Source organism: Pseudophryne corroboree, chromosome 5, assembly GCF_028390025.1.
Source record: "Pseudophryne corroboree isolate aPseCor3 chromosome 5, aPseCor3.hap2, whole genome shotgun sequence".
NCBI lineage: Eukaryota > Metazoa > Chordata > Amphibia > Anura > Myobatrachidae > Pseudophryne > Pseudophryne corroboree.
Genome location: NC_086448.1, coordinates 12,751,181 through 12,775,282, shown reverse-complemented (window position 1 = coordinate 12,775,282; position 24,102 = coordinate 12,751,181). Strand labels below are relative to the sequence as shown.

The 24,102-nt window shown below is 48.2% G+C and overlaps 1 protein-coding gene across 1 annotated transcript in view; it reads left to right on the top strand.

Moving 5' to 3' along the window:
• Positions 1–5,261: 5,261 nt before the first annotated feature.
• LOC134928722 (alanine aminotransferase 2-like) overlaps positions 5,262–24,102 on the top strand; it is a 32,149-nt gene continuing 13,308 nt past the window's right edge. The window contains exon 1 of the mRNA XM_063924737.1: positions 5,262–5,405. Coding sequence (XP_063780807.1) covers positions 5,262–5,405 — 144 coding nt within the window. The remainder of the gene's footprint in view (positions 5,406–24,102) is intronic.

The following is a 24,102-nucleotide window of genomic DNA, read 5'->3' as shown; positions in this document are numbered from 1 at the left end:
AATCCCTCCCCAGCCCTGTGTACTGGTGTGTCTCACTGTCTCCCTCTCCCTCTCTGTCACCCTCTCCCAATCCCTCCCCAGTTCCGTGTACTGGTGTGTCTCACTGTCTCCCTCTCCCTCTCTGTCACCCTCTCCCAATCCCTCCCCAGCCCTGTGTACTGGTGTCTCACTGTCTCCCTCTCCCTCTCTGTCACCCTCTCCCAACCCCTCCCCAGCCCCGTGTACTGGTGTCTCACTGTCTCCCTCTCCCTCTCTGTCACCCTCTCCCAATCCCTCCCCAGTTCCGTGTACTGGTGTCTCACTGTCTCCCTCTCTGTCACCCTCTCCCAACCCCTCCCCAGCCCTGTGTACTGGTGTCTCACTGTCACCCTCTCCCTCACCCTCTCCCAATCCCTCCCCAGCCCCGTGTACTGGTGTCTCACTGTCTCCCTCTCCCAATCCCTCCCCAGCCCTGTGTACTGGTGTGTCTCACTGTCACCCTCTCCCTCTCTGTCACCCTCTCCCAATCCCTCCCCAGCCCTGTGTACTGGTGTCTCTCACTGTCTCCCTCTCCCTCTCTGTCACCCTCTCCCAATCTTTCCCCCAGCCCTGTGTACTGGTGTCTCACTGTCTCCCTCTCCCCCTCTGTCACCCTCTCCCAACCCCTCCCCAGCCCTGTGTACTGGTGTCTCACTGTCTCCCTCTCCCTCTCTGTCACCCTCTCCCAATCCCTCCCCAGCCCTGTGTACTGGTGTGTCTCACTGTCTCCCTCTCCCTCTCTGTCACCCTCTCCCAACCCCTCCCCAGCCCTGTGTACTGGTGTCTCACTGTCTCCCTCTCCCCCTCTGTCACCCTCTCCCAACCCCTCCCCAGCCCTGTCTACTGGTGTCTCACTGTCTCCCTCTCCCTCTCTGTCACCCTCTCCCAATCCTCCCCAGCCCTGTGTACTGGTGTCTCTCACTGTCTCCTTCTACCTAGGTCGCCCTCCCCTCTTCCTATGTCTCCCTCGCCCTCTCCCTATGTCGCCCTCTCCCTATGAATCTCTCACCCTCTTCCTATGTCACCCTCCCCCTCTTCCTATGTCACCCTCCCCCTCTTCCTATGTCACCCTCCCCCTCTTCCTGGGTGGGATGTACTAACCTATGCGATCAACATTGCGATGCGGTGACAGAGGCCCCCCGCGCTACCTGTGAGGTGGTCAACATCTGCGGCGGGGGGCGACGGGTTGCAGCGGCCGGCGATAAAGAGCCCATAGGCTTCTATAGGGTAATCACCATACAAAGATGGCAGAACCCGGTGTGGCGAAAACCCTGCAGCCGGATCTTAGTACATTTTAAAATGTGATAAAGCCCCCGAAAATGGGGGGGGGGGGGGGTTTACCGCATTTTTCCCTTAGTACATCTCGCATCCTATGTCTTCCTCTCCTTCTTCCTATATCCCCCTCTTCCTATGTCTTCCTCGCCCTCTTCCTATATCCCCCCTCTTCCTATGTCTTCCTCGCCCTCTTCCTATGTCCCCCTCTTCCTATGTCTTCCTCGCCCTCTTCCTATGTCCCCCTCTTCCTATGTCTTCCTCGCCCTCTTCATATATCCCCCTCTTCCTATGTCTTCCTCGCCCTCTTCCTATGTCCCCCTCTTCCTATGTCGCTCTCTTCCTATGTCCCCCTCTTCCTATGTCGCTCTCTTCCTATGTCGCTCTTTTCCTATGTCGCGCTCTTCCTATGTCACTCTTTTTTTATGTCGCTCTCTTCCTATGTCCCCCTCTTCCTATGTCCCCCTCTTCCTATGTCCCCCTCTTCCTATGTCCCCCTCTTCCTATGTCCCCCTCTTCCTATGTCGCTCTCTTCCTATATCCCCCTCTTCCTATGTCGTTCTCTTCCTATGTCCCCCTTTTCCTATGTCCCCCTTTTCCTATGTCGCTCTCTTCCTATGTCGCTCTCTTCCTATGTCCCCCTCTTCCTACGTCCCCCTCTTCCTACGTCCCCCTCTTCTATGTCCCCCTCTTCCTATGTCCCCCTCTTCCTATGTCCCCCTCTTCCTATGTCCCCCCTCTTCCTATGTCCCCCTCTTCCTATATCCCCCTCTTCCTATGTCTTCCTCTCCTTCCTATGTCCCCCTCTTCCTATGTCTTCCTCTCCTTCCTATGTCCCCCTCTTCCTATGTCTTCCTCTCCTTCCTATGTCCCCCTCTTCCTATGTCCCCCTCTTCCTATGTCTTCCTCTCCCTCTTCCCATGTCCCCCTCTTCCTATGTCCCCCTTATCCTATGTCCCCCTCTTCTTCTTTCTATGTCGCCCTCTCCTTCTTCCTATGTCCCCCTCTTCCTATGTCCCCCTCAACCTCTTCCTGTGTCTCTCTAGCCCTCTTCCTGTGTCTCCCTCGCCCTCTTCCTATGTCCCCCTCTTCCTATGTCCCCCTCTTCCTATGTCCCCCTCTTCCTATGTCGCTCTCTTCCTATGTCGCTCTCTTCCTATGTCCCCTTCTTCCTATGTCGCTCTCTTCCTATGTCCCCCTCTTCCTATATCCCCCTCTTCCTATGTCTTCCTCTCCTTTCTATGTCCCCCTCTTCCTATGTCCCCCTCTTCCTATGTCTTCCTCTCCTTCCTATGTCCCCCTCTTCCTATGTTCCCCTCTTCCTATATCCCCCTCTTCTTATGTCTTCCTCTCCCTCTTCCCATGTCCCCCTTATCCTATGTCCCCCTTATCCTATGTCCCCCTCTTCTTCTTTCTATGTCCCCCCTCTTCCTATGTCCCCCCTCTTCCTATGTCCCCCTCTTCCTATGTCTTCCTCGCCCTCTTCCTATGTCCCCCTCTTCCTATGTCCCCCTCTTCCTATGTCACCCTCACCCTCTTCCTGTGTCTCTCTCGCCCTCTTCCTATGTCCCCCTCTTCCTATGTCTCCCTCGCCCTCTTCCTATGTTGCCCTCTTCCTATGTCTTCCTCACCCTCTTCCTATGTCCCCCTCTTCCTATGTCGCTCTCTTCCTATGTCGCTCTCTTCCTATGTCGCTCTCTTCCTATGTCGCTCTCTTCCTATGTCGCTCTCTTCCTATGTCCCCCTCTTCCTATGTCGCTCTCTTCCTATGTCCCCCTTTTCCTATGTCGCTCTCTTCCTACAGTATGTCCCCCTCTTCCTATGTCGCTCTGTTCCTATATCCCCCTCTTCCTATGTCTTCCTCTTCTTCCTATGTCCCCCTCTTCCTATGTCCCCCTCTTCCTATATCTCCCTCTTCCCATGTCCCCCTCTTCCTATGTCCCCCTTATCCTATGTCCCCCTCTTCTTCTTTCTATGTCCCCCTCTTCCTATGTCTTCCTCGCCCTCTCCCTATGTCCCCCTCTTCCTATGTCCCCCTCTTCCTATGTCCCCCTCTTCCTATGTCGCCCTCTCCTTCTTCCTATGTCCCCCTCTTCCTATGTCTTCCTCGCCCTCTTCCTATGTCCCCCTCTTCCTATGTCCCCCTCACCTTCTTCCTGTGTCTCTCTCACCCTCTTCCTGTGTCTCCCTCGCCCTCTTCCTATGTCCCCCTCTTCCTATGTCTCCCTCGCCCTCTTCCTATGTTGCCCTCTTTCTATGTCTTCCTCGCCCTCTTCCTATGTCCCCCTCTTCCTATGTCTCTCTCTTCCTATGTCCCCCTCTTCCTATATCGCTCTCTTCCTATGTCCCCCCTTTTCCTATGTCGCTCTCTTCCTATGTCCCCCTCTTCCTATGTCCCCCTCTTCCTATGTCCCCCTCTTCCTATGTCCCCCTCTTCCTATGTCGCTCTCTTCCTATGTCCCCCTCTTCCTCTGTCGCTCTATTCCTATGTCCCCCTTTTCCTATGTCGCTCTCTTCCTGTCCCCCTCTTCCTATGTCGCTCTCTTCCTATGTCCCCCTCTTCCTATGTCATCCACCTCTTCCTATGTCTTCCTCTCCTTCCTATGTCCCCCTCTTCCTATGTCCCCCTCTTCCTATGTCTTCCTCTCCTTCCTATGTCCCCCTCTTCCTATGTCCCCCTCTTCCTATGTCTTCCTCTCCCTCTTCCCATGTCCCCCTCTTCCTATGTCCCCCTCTTCCTATGTCTTCCTCTCCCTCTTCCCATGTACCCCTCTTCCTATGTCCCCCTTATCCTATGTCCCCCTCTTCTTCTTTCTATGTCCCCCTCTACCTATGTCTTCCTCGCCCTCTTCCTATGTCCCCCTCTTTCTATGTCCCCCTCTTCCTATGTCGCCCTCTCCTTCTTCCTATGTCCCCCCTCTTCCTATGTCTTCCTCGCCCTCTTCCTATGTCCCCCTCTTCCTATGTCACCCTCTCCGTCTTCCTGTGTGTCTCTCGCCCTCTTCCTGTGTCTTCCTCGCCCTCTTCCTATGTCCCCCTCTTCCTATGTCTCCCTCACCCTCTTCCTATGTCTTCCTCGCCCTCTTCCTATGTCCCCCTCTTCCTATGTCGCTCTATTCCTATGTCCCCCTCTTCCTATAACGCTCTCTTCCTATGTCCCCCTTTTCCTATGTCCCCCTTTTCCTATGTCGCTCTCTTCCTATGTCCCCCTCTTCCTATGTCCCCCTCTTGCTATGTCGCTCTCTTCCTATGTCCCCCTCTTCCTATATCCCCCTCTTCCTATGTCTTCCTCCCCTTCCTATGTCCCCCTCTTCCTATGTCTTCCTCTCCTTCCTATGTCCCCCTCTTCCTATGTCCCCCTCTTCCTATGTCTTCCTCTCCCTCTTCCCATGTCCCCCTCTTCCTATGTCCCCCTTATCCTATGTCCCCCTCTTCCTATGTCCCCCTCTACCTATGTCTTCCTCGCCCTGTCCCTATGTCCCCCTCTTTCCATGTCCCCCTCTTCCTATGTCCCGCTTATCCTATGTCCCCCTCTTCTTCTTTCTATGTCCCCCTCTACCTATGTCTTCCTCGCCCTCTCCCTTTATCCCCCTCTTCCTATATCCCCCTCTTCCTATGTCCCCCTCTTCCTATGTCGCCCTCTCCTTCTTCCTATGTCCCCCTCTTCCTATGTCTTCCTCGCCCTCTTCCTATGTCTCCCTCTTCCTATGTCCCCCTCTTCCTATGTCGCTCTCTTCCTATGTAGCTCTCTTCCTATGTAGCTCTCTTCCTATGTCCCCCTCTTCCTATGTCGCTCTCTTCCTATGTCCCTCTCTTCTTATGTCGCTCTCTTCCTATGTCCCCCTTTTCCTATGTCGCTCTCTTCCTATGTCACCCATTCCCTCTCCCTCTTCCTATGTCGCCCTCTTCCTATGTCGCCCACTCCCACTCCCTATGTCGCTCTCTCCCTCTTCCTATGTCGCCCTCTCCCTATGTCACCCTCTCCCTATGTCGCCCTGTCTGTCTTGGCACTAACAGATGTTGTCTATACGCCAGGTCAGGTACAGAGCCGGAAATGCATTGAGGATGTGATTCGTTTTGCAGCAGAAGAGAACCTGTTTCTTATGGCCGATGAGGTAAAAATTCCAGAAAATAATGTAATTTCTTCCTCACCCCCCGGGTAGCAGGAGATATACAGTATTATTCCTCACTTACTGCAGGAGATATACAGTATTATTCCTCACTTACTGCAGGAGATATACAGTATTATTCCTCACTTACTGCAGGAGATATACAGCATTATTCCTCACTTACTGCAGGAGATATACAGTATTATTCCTCACTTACTGCAGGAGATATACAGCATTATTCCTCACTTACTGCAGGAGATATACAGTATTATTCCTCACTTACTGCAGGAGATATACAGTATTATTCCTCACTTACTGCAGGAGATATACAGTATTATTCCTCACTTACTGCAGGAGATATACAGTATTATTCCTCACTTACTGCAGGAGATATACAGTATTATTCCTCACTTACTGCAGGAGATATACAGTATTATTCCTCACTTACTGCAGGAGATATACAGTATTATTCCTCACTTACTGCAGGAGATATACAGTATTATTCCTCACTTACTGCAGGAGATATACAGTATTATTCATCACTTACTGCAGGAGTTATACAGTATTATTCCTCACTTACTGCAGGAGATATACAGTATTATTCATCACTTACTGCAGGAGTTATACAGTATTATTCCTCACTTACTGCAGGAGATATACAGTATTATTCATCACTTACTGCAGGAGATATACAGTATTATTCCTCAGTTACTGCAGGAGATATACAGTATTATTCCTCACTTACTGCAGGAGATATATATTATTATTCCTCACTTACTGCAGGACATATACAGTATTATTCCTCAGTTACTGCAGGAGATATACAGTGTTATTCCTCAGTTACTGCAGGAGATATACAGTATTATTCCTCACTCCCTCTTACTGCAGGAGATATACAGTATTATTCCTCACTCTCCCCTTACTGCAGGAGATATACAGTATTATTCCTCACTCCTCCCTTACTGCAGGAGATATACAGTATTATTCCTCACTTACTGCAGGAGATATACAGTGTTATTCCTCACTCCCCCCTTACTGCAGGAGATATACAGTATTATTCCTCACTCTCCCCTTACTGCAGGAGATATACAATATTATTCCTCACCACCCTTACTGCAGGAAATATACAGTATTATTCCTCACTCCCCCCTTACTGCAAGAGTTATACAGTGTTATTCCTCACTCCCCCCTTACTGCAGGAGATATACAGTATTATTCCTCACTCCCCCCCTTACTACAGGAGATATACAGTATTATTCCTCACTCCAGGAGATATACAGTATTATTCCTCCCCCCCCTTACTGCAGGAGATATGCAGTATTATGCCTCACTCTCCCCTTACTGCAGGAGATATACAGTATTATTCCTCACTCCCCCCTTACTACAGGAGATATACGGTATTACTCCTCACTCCCCCCTTACTGCAGGAGATATACAGTATTATTCCTCACTTACTGCAGGAGATAAACAGTATTATTCCTCACTTACTGCAGGAGATATACAGTATTATTGCTCAGTTACTGCAGGAGATATACAGTATTATTGCTCAGTTACTGCAAGAGATATACAGTGTTATTCCTCACTCTCCCCTTACTGCAGGAGATATACAGTATTATTTCTCACTCTCCCCTTACTGCAGGAGATATACAGTATTATTTCTCACTCCCCCCTTACAACAGGAGATATACAGTGTTATTCCTCACTCTCCCCTTACTGCAGGAGATATACAGTATTATTCCTCACTCTCCCCTTACTGCAGGAGATATACAGTATTATTCCTCACTTACTGCAGGAGATATACAGTATTATTCCTCACTTACTGCAGGAGATATACAGTATTATTTCTCACTCTCCCCTTACTGCAGGAGATATACAGTATTATTTCTCACTCCCCCCTTACAACAGGAGATATACAGTGTTATTCCTCACTCTCCCCTTACTGCAGGAGATATACAGTGTTATTCCTCACTCTCCCCTTACTGCAGGAGATATACAGTATTATTTCTCACTCTCCCCTTACTGCAGGATATATACAGTATTATTTCTCACTCCCCCCTTACAACAGGAGATATACAGTATTATTCCTCACTCTCCCCTTACTGCAGGAGATATACAGTATTATTCCTCACTCCCCCCTTACTGCAGGAGATATACACTATTATACCTTACTCCCCCCTTACTGCAGGAGATATACAGTATTATTCCCCTCTTACTGCAGGAGATATACAGTATTATTCCTCACTTACTGCAGGAGATATACAGTGTTATTCCTCACTTTCCCCTTACTGCAGGAGATATACAGTGTTATTCCTCACTTTCCCCTTACTGCAGGAGATGTACAGTATTATTACTCACCCCCCCCTTACTACAGGAGATATACAGTATTATTCCTCACTCTCCCCTTACTGCAGGAGATATACAGTATTATTCCTCACTCTCCCCTTACTGCAGGAGATATGCAGTATTATTCCTCATCCCCTTTACTGCAGGAGATATACAGTATAATTCCTCACTCCATCTTACTGCAGGAGATATACAGTATTATTCCTCACTCCTCCCTTACTGCAGGAGATATACAGTATTATTCCTCACTCCCCCCTTACTGCAGGAGATATACAGTATTATTCCTCACACCCCCTTACTGCAGGAGATATACAGTATTATTCTTCACACACCCCTTACTGCAGGAGATATACAGTATTATTCCTCACTTACTGTAGGAGATATACCGTATTATTCCTCACTCTCCCATTACTGCAGGAGATATACAGTATTATTCCTCACTCCCCCCTTACTGCAGGAGTTATACAGTATTATTCCTCAATCCCCCCTTACTGCAGGAGATATACAGTATTATTCCTCACTCCCCCATTACTGCAGGAGATATACAGTATTATTCCTCACTCCCCCCTTACTGCAGGAGTTATACAGTATTATTCCTCACTCCCCCCTTACTGCAGGAGATGTACAGTATTATTCCACACTCCTCCTTACTGCAGGAGATATACAGTATTATTCCTCACTCCCTCCTTACTGCAGGAGATATACAGTATTATTCCACACTCCTCCTTACTGCAGGAGATATACAGTAATATTCCTCACTCTCCCCTTACTGCAGGAGTTATACAGTATTATTCCTTACTTCCCCTTACTGCAGGAGATATACAGTATTATTCCTCACTTCCCATTACTGCAGGAGATATACAGTATTATTCCTCACTCCCCCCTTACTGCAGGAGTTATACAGTATTATTCCTCACTCCCCCCTTACTGCAGGAGTTATACAGTATTATTCCTCACTCCCCCCTTACTGCAGGAGTTATACAGTATTATTCCTCACTCTCCCCTTACTGCAGGAGATGTACAGTATTATTCCACACTCCTCCTTACTGCAGGAGATATACAGTATTATTCCACACTCCTCCTTACTGCAGGAGATATACAGTAATATTCCTCACTCCGTCCTTACTGCAAGAGATATACAGTATTATTCCTCACTCTCCCCTTACTGCAGGAGTTATACAGTATTATTCCTTACTTCCCCTTACTGCAGGAGATATACAGTATTATTCCTCACTTCCCATTACTGCAGGAGATATACAGTATTATTCCTCACTCCACCCTTACTGCAGGAGTTATACAGTATTATTCCTCACTCCCCCCTTACTGCAGGAGATATACAGTATTATTCCTCACTCTCTCCTTACTGCAGGAGATGTACAGTATTATTCCTCACTCTCCCCTTACTGCAGGAGATGTACAGTATTATTCCACACTCCTCCTTACTGCAGGAGATATACAGTATTATTCCTCACTCCCTCCTTACTGCAGGAGATATACAGTATTATTCCACACTCCTCCTTACTGCAGGAGATATACAGTAATATTCCTCACTCCGTCCTTACTGCAAGAGATATACAGTATTATTCCTCACTCTCCCCTTACTGCAGGAGTTATACAGTATTATTCCTTACTTCCCCTTACTGCAGGAGATATACAGTATTATTCCTCACTCCCCCTTACTGCAGGATATATACAGTATTATTCCTCACTCTCTCCTTACTGCAGGAGATATACAGTATTATTCCTCACTCTCCCCTTACTGCAGGAGATGTACAGTATTATTCCACACTCCTCCTTACTGCAGGAGATATACAGTAATATTCCTCACTCCGTCCTTACTGCAGGAGATATACAGTATTATTCCTCACTCTCCCCTTACTGCAGGAGTTATACAGTATTATTCCTTACTTCCCCTTACTGCAGGAGATATACAGTATTATTCCTCACTCCCCCTTACTGCAGGAGATATACAGTATTATTCCTCACTCCCTCTTACTGCAGGAGATATACAGTATTATTCCTCACTCTCCCCTTACTGCAGGAGATATACAGTATTATTCCTTACTCCCACTTACTGCAGGAGATGTACAGTATTATTCCTCACTCCCCCCTCACTGCTGGAGATATACAGTATTATTCCTCACTCCCCCCTTACTGCAGGAGATATACAGTATTATTCCTCACTCCCCCCCTTACTGCAGGAGATATACAGTATTATTCCACACTTCTCCTTACTGCAGGAGATGTACAGTATTATTCCTTACTCCCCCCTTACTGCAGGAGATATACAGTATTATTTCTCACTCCCCCCTTACTGCAGGAGATATACAGTATTATTCCTCACTCCCCCCTTACTGCAGGAGATATACATTATTATTCCTCACTCTCCCCTTACTGCATGAGATATACAGTATTATTTCTCACTCCCTCCTTACTGCAGGAGGTATACAGTATTATTCCACACTCCCCCCCCCCCCCCCCCCTTACTGCAGGAGATATACAGTATTATTCCTCACTCCCCCCTTACTGCAGGATATATACAGTATTATACCTTACTCCCCCCTTACTGCAGGAGATATAAAGTATTATTTCTCACTCCCCCCTTACTGCAGGAGATATACAGTATTATTCCTCACTCCCCCCTTACTGCAGGAGATATACATTATTATTCCTCACTCTCCCCTTACTGCATGAGATATACAGTATTATTTCTCACTCCCTCCTTACTGCAGGAGGTATACAGTATTATTCCACACTCCCCCCCCCCCCCCCCCCCCCCTTTCCCCCCTTACTGCAGGAGATATACAGTATTATTCCTCACTCTCACCTTACTGCAGGAGATATACAGTATTATTCCTCACTTCGCCTTACTGCAGGAGATATACAGTATTATTCCTCACTCCCTCCTTACTGCAGGAGATATACAGTATTATTCCTCACTCCCCCTTACTGCAGGAAATATATAGTATTATTCCTCACTCCCCCCTTACTGCAGGAGATATACAGTATTATTCCTCACTCCCCCCTTACTGCAGGAGATATACAGTATTATTCCTCACTCCTCCCTTACTGCAGGAGATATACAGTATTATTCCTCACTCCTCCCTCACTGCAGGAGGTATACAGTATTATTCCTCACTCCCCCTTACTGCAGGAGATATACAGTATTATTCCACACTCCCCCCTTACTGCAGGAGATATACAGTATTTCTCTATCGTCCTAGTGGATGCTGGGGTTCCTGAAAGGACCATGGGGAATAGCGGCTCCGCAGGAGACAGGGCACAAAAAGTAAAGCTTTTTCCGATCAGGTGGTGTGCACTGGCTCCTCCCCCTATGACCCTCCTCCAGACTCCAGTTAGATTTTTGTGCCCGGCCGAGAAGGGTGCAATCTAGGTGGCTCTCCTAAAGAGCTGCTTAGAAAAAGTTTAGCTAGGTTTTTTATTTTACAGTGATTCCTGCTGGCAACAGGATCACTGCAGCGAGGGACTGAGGGGAGAAGGAGTCAACTCACCTGCGTGCAGGATGGATTGGCTTCTTGGCTACTGGACATCAAGCTCCAGAGGGACGATCACGGGTACAGCCTGGATGGTCACCGGAGCCACGCCGCCGGCCCCCTTGCAGATGCTGAAGACAGAAGAGGTCCAGAATCGGCGGCTGAAGACTCCTGCAGTCTTCAAAAGGTAGCGCACAGCACTGCAGCTGTGCGCCATTTTCCTCTCAGCACACTTCACACGGCAGTCACTGAGGGTGCAGGGCGCTGGGAGGGGGGCGCCCTGGGAGGCAAAATGATTACCTATAAAGGCTAAAAATACCTCACATATAGCCCTAGAGGCTATATGGAGATATTTAACCCCTGCCTAATTTCTCTAAATAGCGGGAGACGAGCCCGCCAGAAAAGGGGCGGGGCCTATCTCCTCAGCACACGGCGCCATTTCCTCTCACAGTTCCGCTGGTCAGGACGGCTCCCAAGTCTCTCCCCTGCACTGCACTACAGAAACAGGGTAAAACAGAGAGGGGGGGGCACATTTATGGCGATAATTTGATATAACAAAGCAGCTATAAGGGAGCACTTATTATAAGGCTATCCCTGATATATATATAGCGCTTTTGGTGTGTGCTGGCAAACTCTCCCTCTGTCTCCCCAAAGGGCTAGTGGGTCCTGTCTTCGTTAGGAGCATTCCCTGTGTGTCTGCTGTGTGTCGGTACGTGTGTGTCGACATGTATGAGGACGATATTGGTGTGGAGGCGGAGCAATTGCCAAATATGAGGATGTCACCCCCTAGGGAGTCGACACCGGAATGGATGCCTTTATTTATGGAACTACGGGATAGTGTCAACACGCTAAAGCAGTCGTTTGACGACATGAGGCGGCCGGACAATCAATTAGTGCCTGTCCAGGCGACTCAAACACCGTCAGGGGCTGTGAAACGCCCTTTGCCTCAGTCGGTCGACACAGACCCAGACACAGGCGATGACTCCAGTGGTGACGGTGACGAATCAACCGTATTTTCCAGTAGGGCCACACGTTATATGATTTTGGCAATGAAAGAGGCGTTACATTTAGCTGATACTACAGGTACCACTAAACAGGGTATTATGTGGGGTATGAAAAAACTACCTATAGTTTTTCCTGAATCAGAAGAATTAAATGACGTGTGTAATGAAGCGTGGGTTGCCCCTGATAAAAAACTGATAATTTCAAAGAAATTATTGGCATTATACCCTTTCCCGCCAGAGGTTAGGGAGCGCTGGGAAACACCTCCTAGGGTGGACAAGGCGCTAACACGCTTATCTAAACAAGTGGCGTTACCCTCTCCTGAGACGGCCGCACTTAAAGATCCATCAGATAGGAGGATGGAAAATATCCAAAAAAGTATATACACACATGCAGGTGTTATACTACGACCAGCTGTAGCGACTGCCTGGATGGGCAGTGCTGGGGTAGTTTGGTCAGAGTCCCTGATTGAAAATATTGATACCCTGGACAGGGACAATATTTTACTGTCGTTAGAACAAATAAAGGATGCATTTCTTTATATGCGTGATGCACAGAGGGATATCTGCACACTGGCATCACGGGTAAGTGCTATGTCCATTTCGGCCAGAAGAGTTTTATGGACGCGACAGTGGTCAGGTGATGCGGATTCAAAACGGCATATGGAAGTTTTGCCGTATAAAGGGGAGGAGTTATTTGGAGTCGGTCTATCAGATTTGGTGGCCACGGCTACAGCCGGGAAATCCACCTTTCTACCTCAAGTCACTCCCCCACAGAAAAAGGCACCGACTTTTCAACCGCAGCCCTTTCGTTCCTTTAAAAATAAGAGAGCAAAGGGCTATTCATATCTGCCACGAGGCAAAGGTCGAGGGAAGAGACAGCAACACGCAGCTCCTTCCCAGGAACAGAAGCCCTCCCCGGCTTCTACAAAAGCCTCAGCATGACGCTGGGGCTCCTCAAGCGGACTCGGGGATGGTGGGCGGTCGTCTCAAAAATTACAGCGCGCAGTGGGCTCACTCGCAGGTAGATCCCTGGATCCTGCAGATAATATCTCAAGGGTACAGGTTGGAATTAGAGACGGATCCACCTCGCCGTTTCCTGAAGTCTGCTTTACCAACGTCCCCCTCCGAAAGGGAGACGGTTTTGGAAGCCATTCACAAGCTGTACTCTCAGCAGGTGATAGTCAAGGTACCTCTTCTACAACAAGGGAAGGGGTATTATTCCACTCTTTTTGTGGTACCGAAGCCGGATGGCTCGGTAAGGCCTATTCTAAATCTGAAGTCCTTGAACCTGTACATAAAGAAGTTCAAGTTCAAAATGGAGTCACTCAGAGCAGTGATAGCGAACCTGGAAGAGGGGGACTTTATGGTATCCTTGGACATCAAGGATGCGTATCTCCACGTTCCAATTTACCCCTCACACCAGGGGTACCTCAGGTTCGTTGTACAAAACTGTCACTATCAGTTTCAGACGCTGCCGTTCGGATTGTCCACGGCACCTCGGATCTTTACAAAGGTAATGGCCGAGATGATGATTCTTCTTCGAAGAAAAGGCGTATTAATTATCCCATACTTGGACGATCTCCTAATAAGAGCAAGGTCCAGAGAACAGCTAGAGATGGGATTAGCACTGTCTCAAGAAGTGCTAAAACAGCACGGGTGGATTCTGAATATTCCAAAATCCCAGTTAATGCCGACAACTCGTCTGCTGTTCCTAGGGATGATTCTGGACACGGTTCAGAAAAAGGTTTTTCTCCCGGAGGAAAAAGCCAAGGAGTTATCCGAGCTTGTCAGGAACCTCCTAAAACCAGGAAAGGTGTCTGTACATCAATGCACAAGAGTCCTGGGAAAAATGGTAGCTTCTTACGAAGCAATTCCATTCGGCAGATTCCACGCAAGAATTTTCCAAAGGGATCTGTTGGACAAATGGTCAGGGTCGCATCTTCAGATGCACCTACGGATAACCCTGTCTCCAAGGACAAGGGTGTCTCTTCTGTGGTGGTTGCAGAGTCCTCATCTATTGGAGGGCCGCAGATTCGGCATACAGGATTGGATCCTGGTGACCACGGACGCCAGCCTGAGAGGCTGGGGAGCAGTCACACAAGGAAGAAACTTCCAGGGAGTATGGACGAGCCTGGAAACGTCTCTTCACATAAACATTCTGGAACTAAGAGCAATATACAATGCTCTAAGCCAGGCAGAACCTCTGCTTCAGGGAAAACCGGTGTTGATCCAGTCGGACAACATCACGGCAGTCGCCCATGTGAACAGACAGGGCGGCACAAGAAGCAGGAGTGCAATGGCAGAAGCTGCAAGGATTCTTCGCTGGGCAGAGAATCATGTGATAGCGCTATCAGCAGTGTTCATCCCGGGAGTGGACAACTGGGAAGCAGACTTCCTCAGCAGACACGATCTTCACCCGGGAGAGTGGGGACTTCATCCAGAAGTCTTCCACATGCTGGTAACCCGTTGGGAAAGACCAATGGTGGACATGATGGCGTCTCGCCTCAACAAAAAACTGGACAGGTATTGCGCCAGGTCAAGAGATCCGCAGGCAATAGCTGTGGACGCGCTGGTAACGCCTTGGGTGTACCAGTCGGTGTATGTGTTTCCTCCTCTGCCTCTCATACCAAAAGTATTGAGAATTATACGGCAAAGAGGCGTAAGAACGATACTAGTGGTTCCGGATTGGCCAAGAAGGACTTGGTACCCGGAACTTCAAGAGATGATCACGGAAGATCCGTGGCCTCTACCTCTAAGGAGGGACTTGCTTCAGCAGGGTCCCTGTCTGTTTCAAGACTTACCGCGGCTGCGTTTGACGGCATGGCGGTTGAACGCCGGATCCTAATGGAAAAAGGCATGCCGGAAGAAGTCATTCCTACTTTGATTAAAGCAAGGAAAGAAGTAACCGTGCAACATTATCACCGAATTTGGCGAAAATATGTTGCGTGGTGCGAAGATCGGAGTGCTCCGACGGAGGAATTTCAACTGGGTCGATTCCTACATTTCCTGCAATCAGGATTGTCTATGGGTCTCAAATTGGGATCTATTAAGGTTCAAATTTCGGCCCTGTCGATTTTATTTCAAAAAGAATTGGCTTCAGTCCCTGAAGTCCAGACCTTTGTGAAGGGAGTGCTGCATATACAGCCTCCTGTGGTGCCTCCAGTGGCACCGTGGGATCTCAATGTAGTTTTGGATTTTCTAAAATCTCATTGGTTTGAACCACTAAATAAGGTGGATTTGAAATATCTCACTTGGAAAGTGACCATGCTTCTAGCCCTGGCTTCTGCCAGGAGAGTGTCAGAATTGGCAGCTTTATCTTACAAAAGCCCATATCTGATTTTCCATTCGGACAGGGCAGAACTGCGGACTCGTCCGCATTTTCTCCCTAAGGTGGTGTCAGCATTTCATCTGAACCAGCCTATTGTAGTGCCTGCGGCTACAAGTGACTTGGAGGACTCCAAGTTACTGGACGTTGTCAGAGCATTAAAAATATATATTGCAAGAACAGCTGGAGTCAGAAAATCTGACTCGTTGTTTATATTGTATGCACCCAACAAGATGGGTGCTCCTGCGTCTAAGCAGACGATTGCTCGTTGGATCTGTAGCACAATCCAACTGGCACATTCTGTGGCAGGCCTGCCACAGCCTAAATCTGTAAAGGCACACTCCACAAGGAAGGTGGGCTCATCTTGGGCGGCTGCCCGAGGGGTCTCGGCATTACAACTTTGCCGAGCAGCTACGTGGTCAGGGGAGAACACGTTTGTAAAATTTTACAAATTTGATACTCTGGCTAAGGAGGACCTGGAGTTCTCTCATTCGGTGCTGCAGAGTCATCCGCACTCTCCCGCCCGTTTGGGAGCTTTGGTATAATCCCCATGGTCCTTTCAGGAACCCCAGCATCCACTAGGACGATAGAGAAAATAAGATTTTACTTACCGATAAATCTATTTCTCGGAGTCCGTAGTGGATGCTGGGCGCCCATCCCAAGTGCGGATTATCTGCATAAATTGTACATAGTTATTGTTAACTTATTCGGGTTATTGTTGTAGGAAGCCATCTTTCAGAGGCTCCGCTGTTATCATACTGTTAACTGGGTTTAGATCACAAGTTGTACGGTGTGATTGGTGTGGCTGGTATGAGTCTTACCCGGGATTCAAAATCCTCCCTTATTGTGTACGCTCGTCCGGGCACAGTACCTAACTGGAGTCTGGAGGAGGGTCATAGGGGGAGGAGCCAGTGCACACCACCTGATCGGAAAAAGCTTTACTTTTTGTGCCCTGTCTCCTGCGGAGCCGCTATTCCCCATGGTCCTTTCAGGAACCCCAGCATCCACTACGGACTCCGAGAAATAGATTTATCGGTAAGTAAAATCTTATTTTTTCCTCACTCCCCCCTTTCTGCAGGAGTTATACAGTATTATTCCTCACTCCCTCCTTACTGCAGGAGGTATACAGTATTATTCCACACTCCCCCCCTTACTGCAGGAGGTATACAGTATTATTCCTCACTCTCCCCTTACTGCAGGAGATATACAGTATTATTCCTCACTCCCCCCTTTCTGCAGGAGTTATACAGTATTATTCCTCACTCCCCCCCTTACTGCAGGATATATACAGTATTATTCCTCACTCCCCCCTTACTGCAGGAGATATACAGGATTATTCCTCACTCCCCCCTTACTGCAGGAGATATACAGTATTATACCTTACTCCCCCCTTACTGCAGGAGATATACAGTATTATTCCTCACTCTCCCCTTACTGCAGGAGATATACAGTATTATTCCTCACTCGCCCTTACTGCAGGAGATATACAGTATTATTCCTCACTCCCTCCTTACTGCAGGAGATATACAGTATTATTCCTCACTCCCCCTTACTGCAGGAGATATATAGTATTATTCCTCACTCCCCCCTTACTGCAGGAGATATACAGTATTATTCCTCACTCCCCCCCCTTACTGTAGGAGATATACAGTATTATTCCTCACTCCTCCCTTACTGCAGGAGATATACAGTATTATTCCTCACTCCTCCCTCACTGCAGGAGGTATACAGTATTATTCCTCACTCCCCCTTACTGCAGGAGATATACAAGATATACAGTATTATTCCACACTCCCCCCTTACTGCAGGAGATATACAGTATTTTTCCTCACTCCTCCCTTTCTGCAGGAGATATACAGTATTATTCCTCACTCCATCCTTACTGCAGGAGGTATACAGTATTAATCCACACTCCCCCCCCCCCCCCTCCCTTACTGCAGGAGATATACAGTATTATTCCTCACTCTCCCTTTACTGCAGGAGATATACAGTATTATTCCTCACTCCCTCCTTACTGCAGGAGATATACAGTATTATTCCTCACTCTCTCCTTACTGCAGGAGATATACAGTATTATTCCTCACTCTCCCCTTACTGCAGGAGATGTACAGTATTATTCCTCACTCCCCCCTTACTGCAGGAGATATACAGTATTATTCCACACTCCTCCTTACTGCAGGAGATATACAGTATTATTCCACACTCCTCCTTACTGCAGGAGTTATACAGTATTATTCCTCACTCCCTCCTTACTGCAGGAGGTATACAGTATTATTCCTCACTCCATCCTTACTGCAGGAGGTATACAGTATTAATCCACACTCCCCCCCCCCCTTCCCTCCCTTACTGCAGGAGATATACAGTATTATTCCTCACTCTCCCTTTACTGCAGGAGATATACAGTATTATTCCTCACTTCCCCTTACTGCAGGAGATATACAGTATTATTCCTCACTCCCTCCTTACTGCAGGAGATATACAGTATTTTTCCTCACTCCCCCCTTTCTGCAGGAGTTATACAGTATTATTCCTCACTCCCTCCTTACTGCAGGAGGTATACAGTATTATTCCACACTCCCCCCCTTACTGCAGGAGGTATACAGTATTATTCCTCACTCCCCCCTTACTGCAGGAGATATACAGTATTATTCCTCACTCCCCCCTTTCTGCAGGAGTTATACAGTATTATTCCTCACTCCCCCCCTTACTGCAGGATATATACAGTATTATTCCTCACTTCCCCCTTACTGCAGGAGATATACAGGATTATTCCTCACTCCCCCCTTACTGCAGGAGAGTATTATTCCTTACTCTCCCCTTACTGCAGGAGTTATACAGTATTATTCCTTACTTCCCCTTACTGCAGGAGATATACAGTATTATTCCACACTCCTCCTTACTACAGGAGATATACAGTATTATTCCTCACTCCCTCTTACTGCAGGAGATATACAGTATTATTCCTCACTCTCCCCTTACTGCAGGAGATATACAGTATTATTCCTCACTCCCCCCTTACTGCAGGAGATATACAGTATTATTCCTCACTCCCCCCTTACTGCAGGAGATATACAGTATTATTCCTCACTCCCCCCTTACTGCAGGAGATATACAGTATTATTCCACACTTCTCCTTACTGCAGGAGATATACAGTATTATTCCTCACTCCCCCCTTACTGCAGGAGATATACAGTATTATTTCTCACTCCCCCCTTACTGCAGGAGATATACAGTATAATTCCTCACTCCCCCCTTACTGCAGGAGATATACAGTATTATTCCTCACTCCCACCTTACTGCAGGAGATATACAGTATTATTCCTCACTCCCCCCTTACTGCAGGAGATATACATTATTATTCCTCACTCTCCCCTTACTGCAGGAGATATACAGTATTATTCCACACTTCTCCTTACTGCAGGAGATATACAGTATTATTCCTCACTCCCCCCTTACTGCAGGAGATATACATTATTATTCCTCACTCTCCCCTTACTGCAGGAGATATACAGTATTATTCCTCACTCCCTCCTTACTGCAGGAGGTATACAGTATTATTCCACACTCCCCCCCTTACTACAGGAGATATACAGTATTATTCCTCACTCCCCCCTTACTGCAGGAGATATACATTATTATTCCTCACTCCCCCCTTACTGCAGGAGATATACAGTATTATTCCTCACTCCCCCCTTACTGCAGGAGATATACAGTTTTATTCCTCACTCCCCCCTTACTGCAGGAGATATACTTTATTTCTCTGACGTCCTAGTGGATGCTGGGACTCCGTAAGGACCATGGGGAGTAGCGGCTCCGCAGGAGACAGGGCACAAAATAAAAGCTTAAGGATCAGGTGGTGTGCACTGGCTCCTCCCCCTATGACCCTCCTCCAAGCCTCAGTTAGATTTTTGTGCCCGGCCGAGAAGGGTGCAATCTAGGTGGCTCTCCTGAGCTGCTTAGAATAAAAGTTTAGTTTAGGTTTTTTTATTTTCAGTGAGTCCTGCTGGCAACAGGCTCACTGCATCGTGGGACTAAGGGGAGAAGAAACGGACTCACCTGAGTGCAGAGTGGATCGGGTTTCTTAGGCTACTGGACATTAGCTCCAGAGGGACGATCACAGGTTCAGCCTGGATGGGTCACCGGAGCCGCGCCGCCGTCCCCCTTACAGAGCCAGAAGAGACGAAGAGGTCCGGTGAAATCGGCGGCAGAAGACGTTCCTGTCTTCAGTCTAAGATAGCGCACAGCACCGCAGTTGTGCGCCATTGCTCTCAGCACACTTCACACTCCGGTCACTGAGGGTGCCGGGCGCTGGGGGGGAGCGCCCTGAGACGCAATATAACAGTATATACCTTAGGTGGCAAAAAGAATACATCACATATAGCTCCTGGGCTATATGGATGTATTTTAACCCCTGCCATTTTTACACAAAAAAGCGGGAGATAAGGACGTCGTGAAGGGGCGGAGCCTATCTCCTCAGCACACAAGCGCCATTTTCCCTCACAGCTCCGCTGGAAGGACGGCTCCCTGACTCTCCCCTGCAGTCCTGCTTCAGAATCAGGGTAAAAAAGAGAAGGGGGGGCATTTTTGGCAGCAAATAACGATAATAACAGCAGCTATAAGGGAATAACACTTATATAAGGTTATCCCTGTATATATATATAGCGCTGGGTGTGTGCTGGCAGACTCTCCCTCTGTCTCTCCAAAGGGCTAAGTGGGGTCCTGTCCTCTATCAGAGCATTCCCGGTGTGTGTGCTGTGTGTCGGTACGCGTGTGTCGACATGTATGAGGAGGAAAATGATGTGGAGGCGGAGCAGTTGCCTGTGTTGGTGATGTCACCCCCTAGGGAGTCGACACCTGACTGGATGATTGTATTTAAACAATTAAGTGATAATGTCAGCAATTTGCAAAAAACTGTTGACGACATGAGACAGCCGGCAAATCAATTAGTGCCTATCCAGGCGTCTCAGACACCGTCAGGGGCGCTAAAACGCCCGTTACCTCAGTGGGTCGACACAGACCCTGACACAGATACTGAGTCTAGTGTCGACGGTGACGAGACAAACGTAATGTCCAGTAGGGCCACACGTTACATGATCACGGCAATGAAAGAGGCATTGAACCTTTCTGACACTACAAGTACCACAAAGAAGGGTATTATGTGGGGTGTGAAAAAACTACCAATAGTTTTTCCTGAGTCAGAGGAAATAAATGAGGTGTGTGATAAAGCGTGGGTTTCCCCCGATAAAAAAACAGCTAATTTCTAAAAAATTATTAGCATTATATCCCTTCCCGCCAGAGGTTAGGGCGCGTTGGGAAACACCCCCTAGGGTAGATAAGGCGCTCACACGTTTATCTAAACAAGTAGCGTTACCGTCTCCTGATACGGCCACCCTCAAAGAACCAGCTGATAGAAGGCTGGAAAATATCCTAAAAAGTATATACACACATACTGGTGTTATACTGCGACCAGCAATCGCCTCAGCCTGGATGTGCAGTGCTGGAGTCGCATGGTCGGATTCCCTGACTGAGAATATTGATACCCTGGATAGGGACAATATTTTGTTAACTATAGAACATTTAAAGGATGCATTACTATATATGCGTGATGCACAGAGGGATATTTGCACCCTGGCATCAAGAGTAAGTGCTATGTCCATCTCTGCCAGAAGAGCGTTATGGACGCGACAGTGGTCAGGGGATGCGGATTCCAAACGGCACATGGAAGTATTGCCGTATAAAGGGGAGGAGTTATTTGGGGCTGGTCTATCGGACCTGGTGGCCACGGCAACGGCTGGAAAATCCACCTTTTTACCCCAGGTCACTTCACATCAGCAGAAAAAGATACCGTCTTTTCAAACTCAGTCCTTTCGTTCCCATAAGTACAAGCGAGCAAAAGGCCACTCTTTTCTGCCCCGGGGCAGAGGAAGAGGAAAAAGACTGCACCATGCAGCCGCTTCCCAGGAGCAGAAGCCCTCCCCTGCTTCTGCCAAGTCTTCAGCATGACGCTGGGGCTTTACAAGCAGACTCAGATATGGTGGGGGCCCGTTTCAAGAATTTCAACGCGCAGTGGGCTCACTCGCAAGTGGATCCCTGGATTCTACAGGTAGTATCGCAGGGGTACAAACTGGAATTCGAGGCGTTTCCCCCTCGTCGGTTCCTGAAGTCTGCTTTACCAAAGTCTCCCTCCGACAGGGAGGCAGTTTTGGAAGCCATTCACAAGCTGTATTCCCAGCAGGTGATAATCAAGGTACCCCTCCTGCAACAAGGAAAGGGGTATTATTCCACGCTGTTTGTGGTACCGAAGCCGGACGGCTCGGTGAGACCAATTTTAAATCTGAAATCCTTGAACACTTACATAAAAAGGTTCAAATTCAAGATGGAGTCACTCAGAGCAGTGATAGCGAACCTGGAAGAAGGGGACTATATGGTGTCTCTGGACATCAAAGATGCTTATCTCCACGTCCCAATATACCCTTCTCACCAAGGGTACCTCAGGTTTGTAGTACAAAACTGTCATTATCAGTTTCAGACGCTGCCGTTTGGATTGTCCACGGCACCTCGGGTCTTTACCAAGGTAATGGCCGAAATGATGATTCTTCTACGAAGAAAAGGCATTTTAATTATCCCTTACTTGGACGATCTCCTGATAAGGGCAAGATCCAGGGAACAGTTAGAAGTCGGAGTAGCACTATCTCAGGTAGTGTTACGTCAGCACGGGTGGATTCTAAATATTCCAAAATCGCAGCTGATTCCAACGACACGTCTACTGTTCCTAGGAATGATTCTGGACACAGTCCAGAAGAAGGTGTTTCTCCCGGAGGAGAAGGCCAGGGAGTTATCCGAGCTAGTCAGGAACCTCCTAAAACCAGGCCAGGTCTCAGTGCATCAGTGCACGAGGGTCCTGGGAAAAATGGTGGCTTCTTACGAAGCGATTCCATTCGGAAGATTCCATGCAAGAACGTTTCAGTGGGATCTACTGGACAAATGGTCCGGATCGCATCTTCAGATGCATCAGCGGATAACCCTGTCGCCAAGGACAAGGGTGTCTCTCCTGTGGTGGCTGCAGAGTGCTCATCTACTAGAGGGCCGCAGATTTGGCATTCAGGATTGGATCCTGGTAACCACGGATGCCAGCCTGAGAGGCTGGGGAGCAGTCACACAGGGAAGGAATTTCCAGGGCTTGTGGTCAAGCATGGAAACATCTCTTCATATAAACATTCTGGAACTAAGGGCCATTTACAATGCCCTAAGTCAAGCAAAACCTCTGCTTCAGGGTCAGGCGGTGTTGATCCAATCGGACAACATCACGTCAGTCGCCCACGTAAACAGACAGGGCGGCACGAGAAGCAGGAGGGCAATGGCAGAAGCTGCAAGGATTCTTCGCTGGGCGGAAAATCATGTGATAGCACTGTCAGCAGTGTTCATTCCGGGAGTGGACAACTGGGAAGCAGACTTCCTCAGCAGACACGACCTTCACCCGGGAGAGTGGGGACTTCACCCAGAAGTCTTCCACCTGATTGTAAACCGTTGGGAAAAACCAAAGGTGGACATGATGGCGTCACGTCTAAACAAAAAACTGGACAGATATTGCGCCAGGTCAAGGGACCCTCAGGCAATAGCAGTGGACGCTCTGGTAACGCCGTGGGTGTACCAGTCAGTGTATGTGTTCCCTCCTCTGCCTCTCATACCAAAAGTACTGAGAATCATAAGAAGGAGAGGAGTAAGAACTATACTCGTGGTTCCGGATTAGCCAAGAAGGACTTGGTACCCGGAACTTCAAGAGATGCTCACGGACGAACCGTGGCCTCTACCTCTAAGAAAGGACCTGCTACTGCAGGGGCCTTGTCTGTTCCAAGACTTACCGCGGCTGCGTTTGACGGCATGGCGGTTGAACGCCGGATCCTGAGGGAAAAAGGCATTCCAGAAGAAGTCATTCCTACTCTGGTCAAAGCCAGGAAGGACGTAACCGCAAAACATTATCACCGCATTTGGCGTAAATATGTTGCGTGGTGTGAGGCCAAGAGAGCCCCTACAGAGGAATTTCAACTGGGTCGTTTCCTTCATTTCCTGCAAACAGGACTGTCTATGGGCCTAAAATTAGGGTCCATTAAGGTTCAAATTTCGGCCCTGTCGATTTTCTTCCAGAAAGAACTGGCTTCAGTACCTGAAGTTCAGACATTTGTAAAAGGGGTGCTGCACATACAGCCTCCTTTTGTGCCTCCAGTGGCACCTTGGGATCTCAATGTGGTGTTGAGTTTTCTAAAGTCACATTGGTTTGAACCACTTTCCACTGTGGACTTAAAATATCTCACATGGAAGGTGTCGATGCTGTTAGCCTTGGCTTCAGCCAGGCGTGTGTCAGAATTGGCGGCTTTATCATATAAAAGCCCTTACTTAATTTTTCATTCTGACAGGGCGGAATTGAGGACTCGTCCTCAATTTCTACCTAAGGTGGTTTCTGCATTTCACATGAACCAACCTATTGTGGTACCTGCGGCTACCAGGGACTTAGAGGACTCTAAGTTGCTTGACGTTG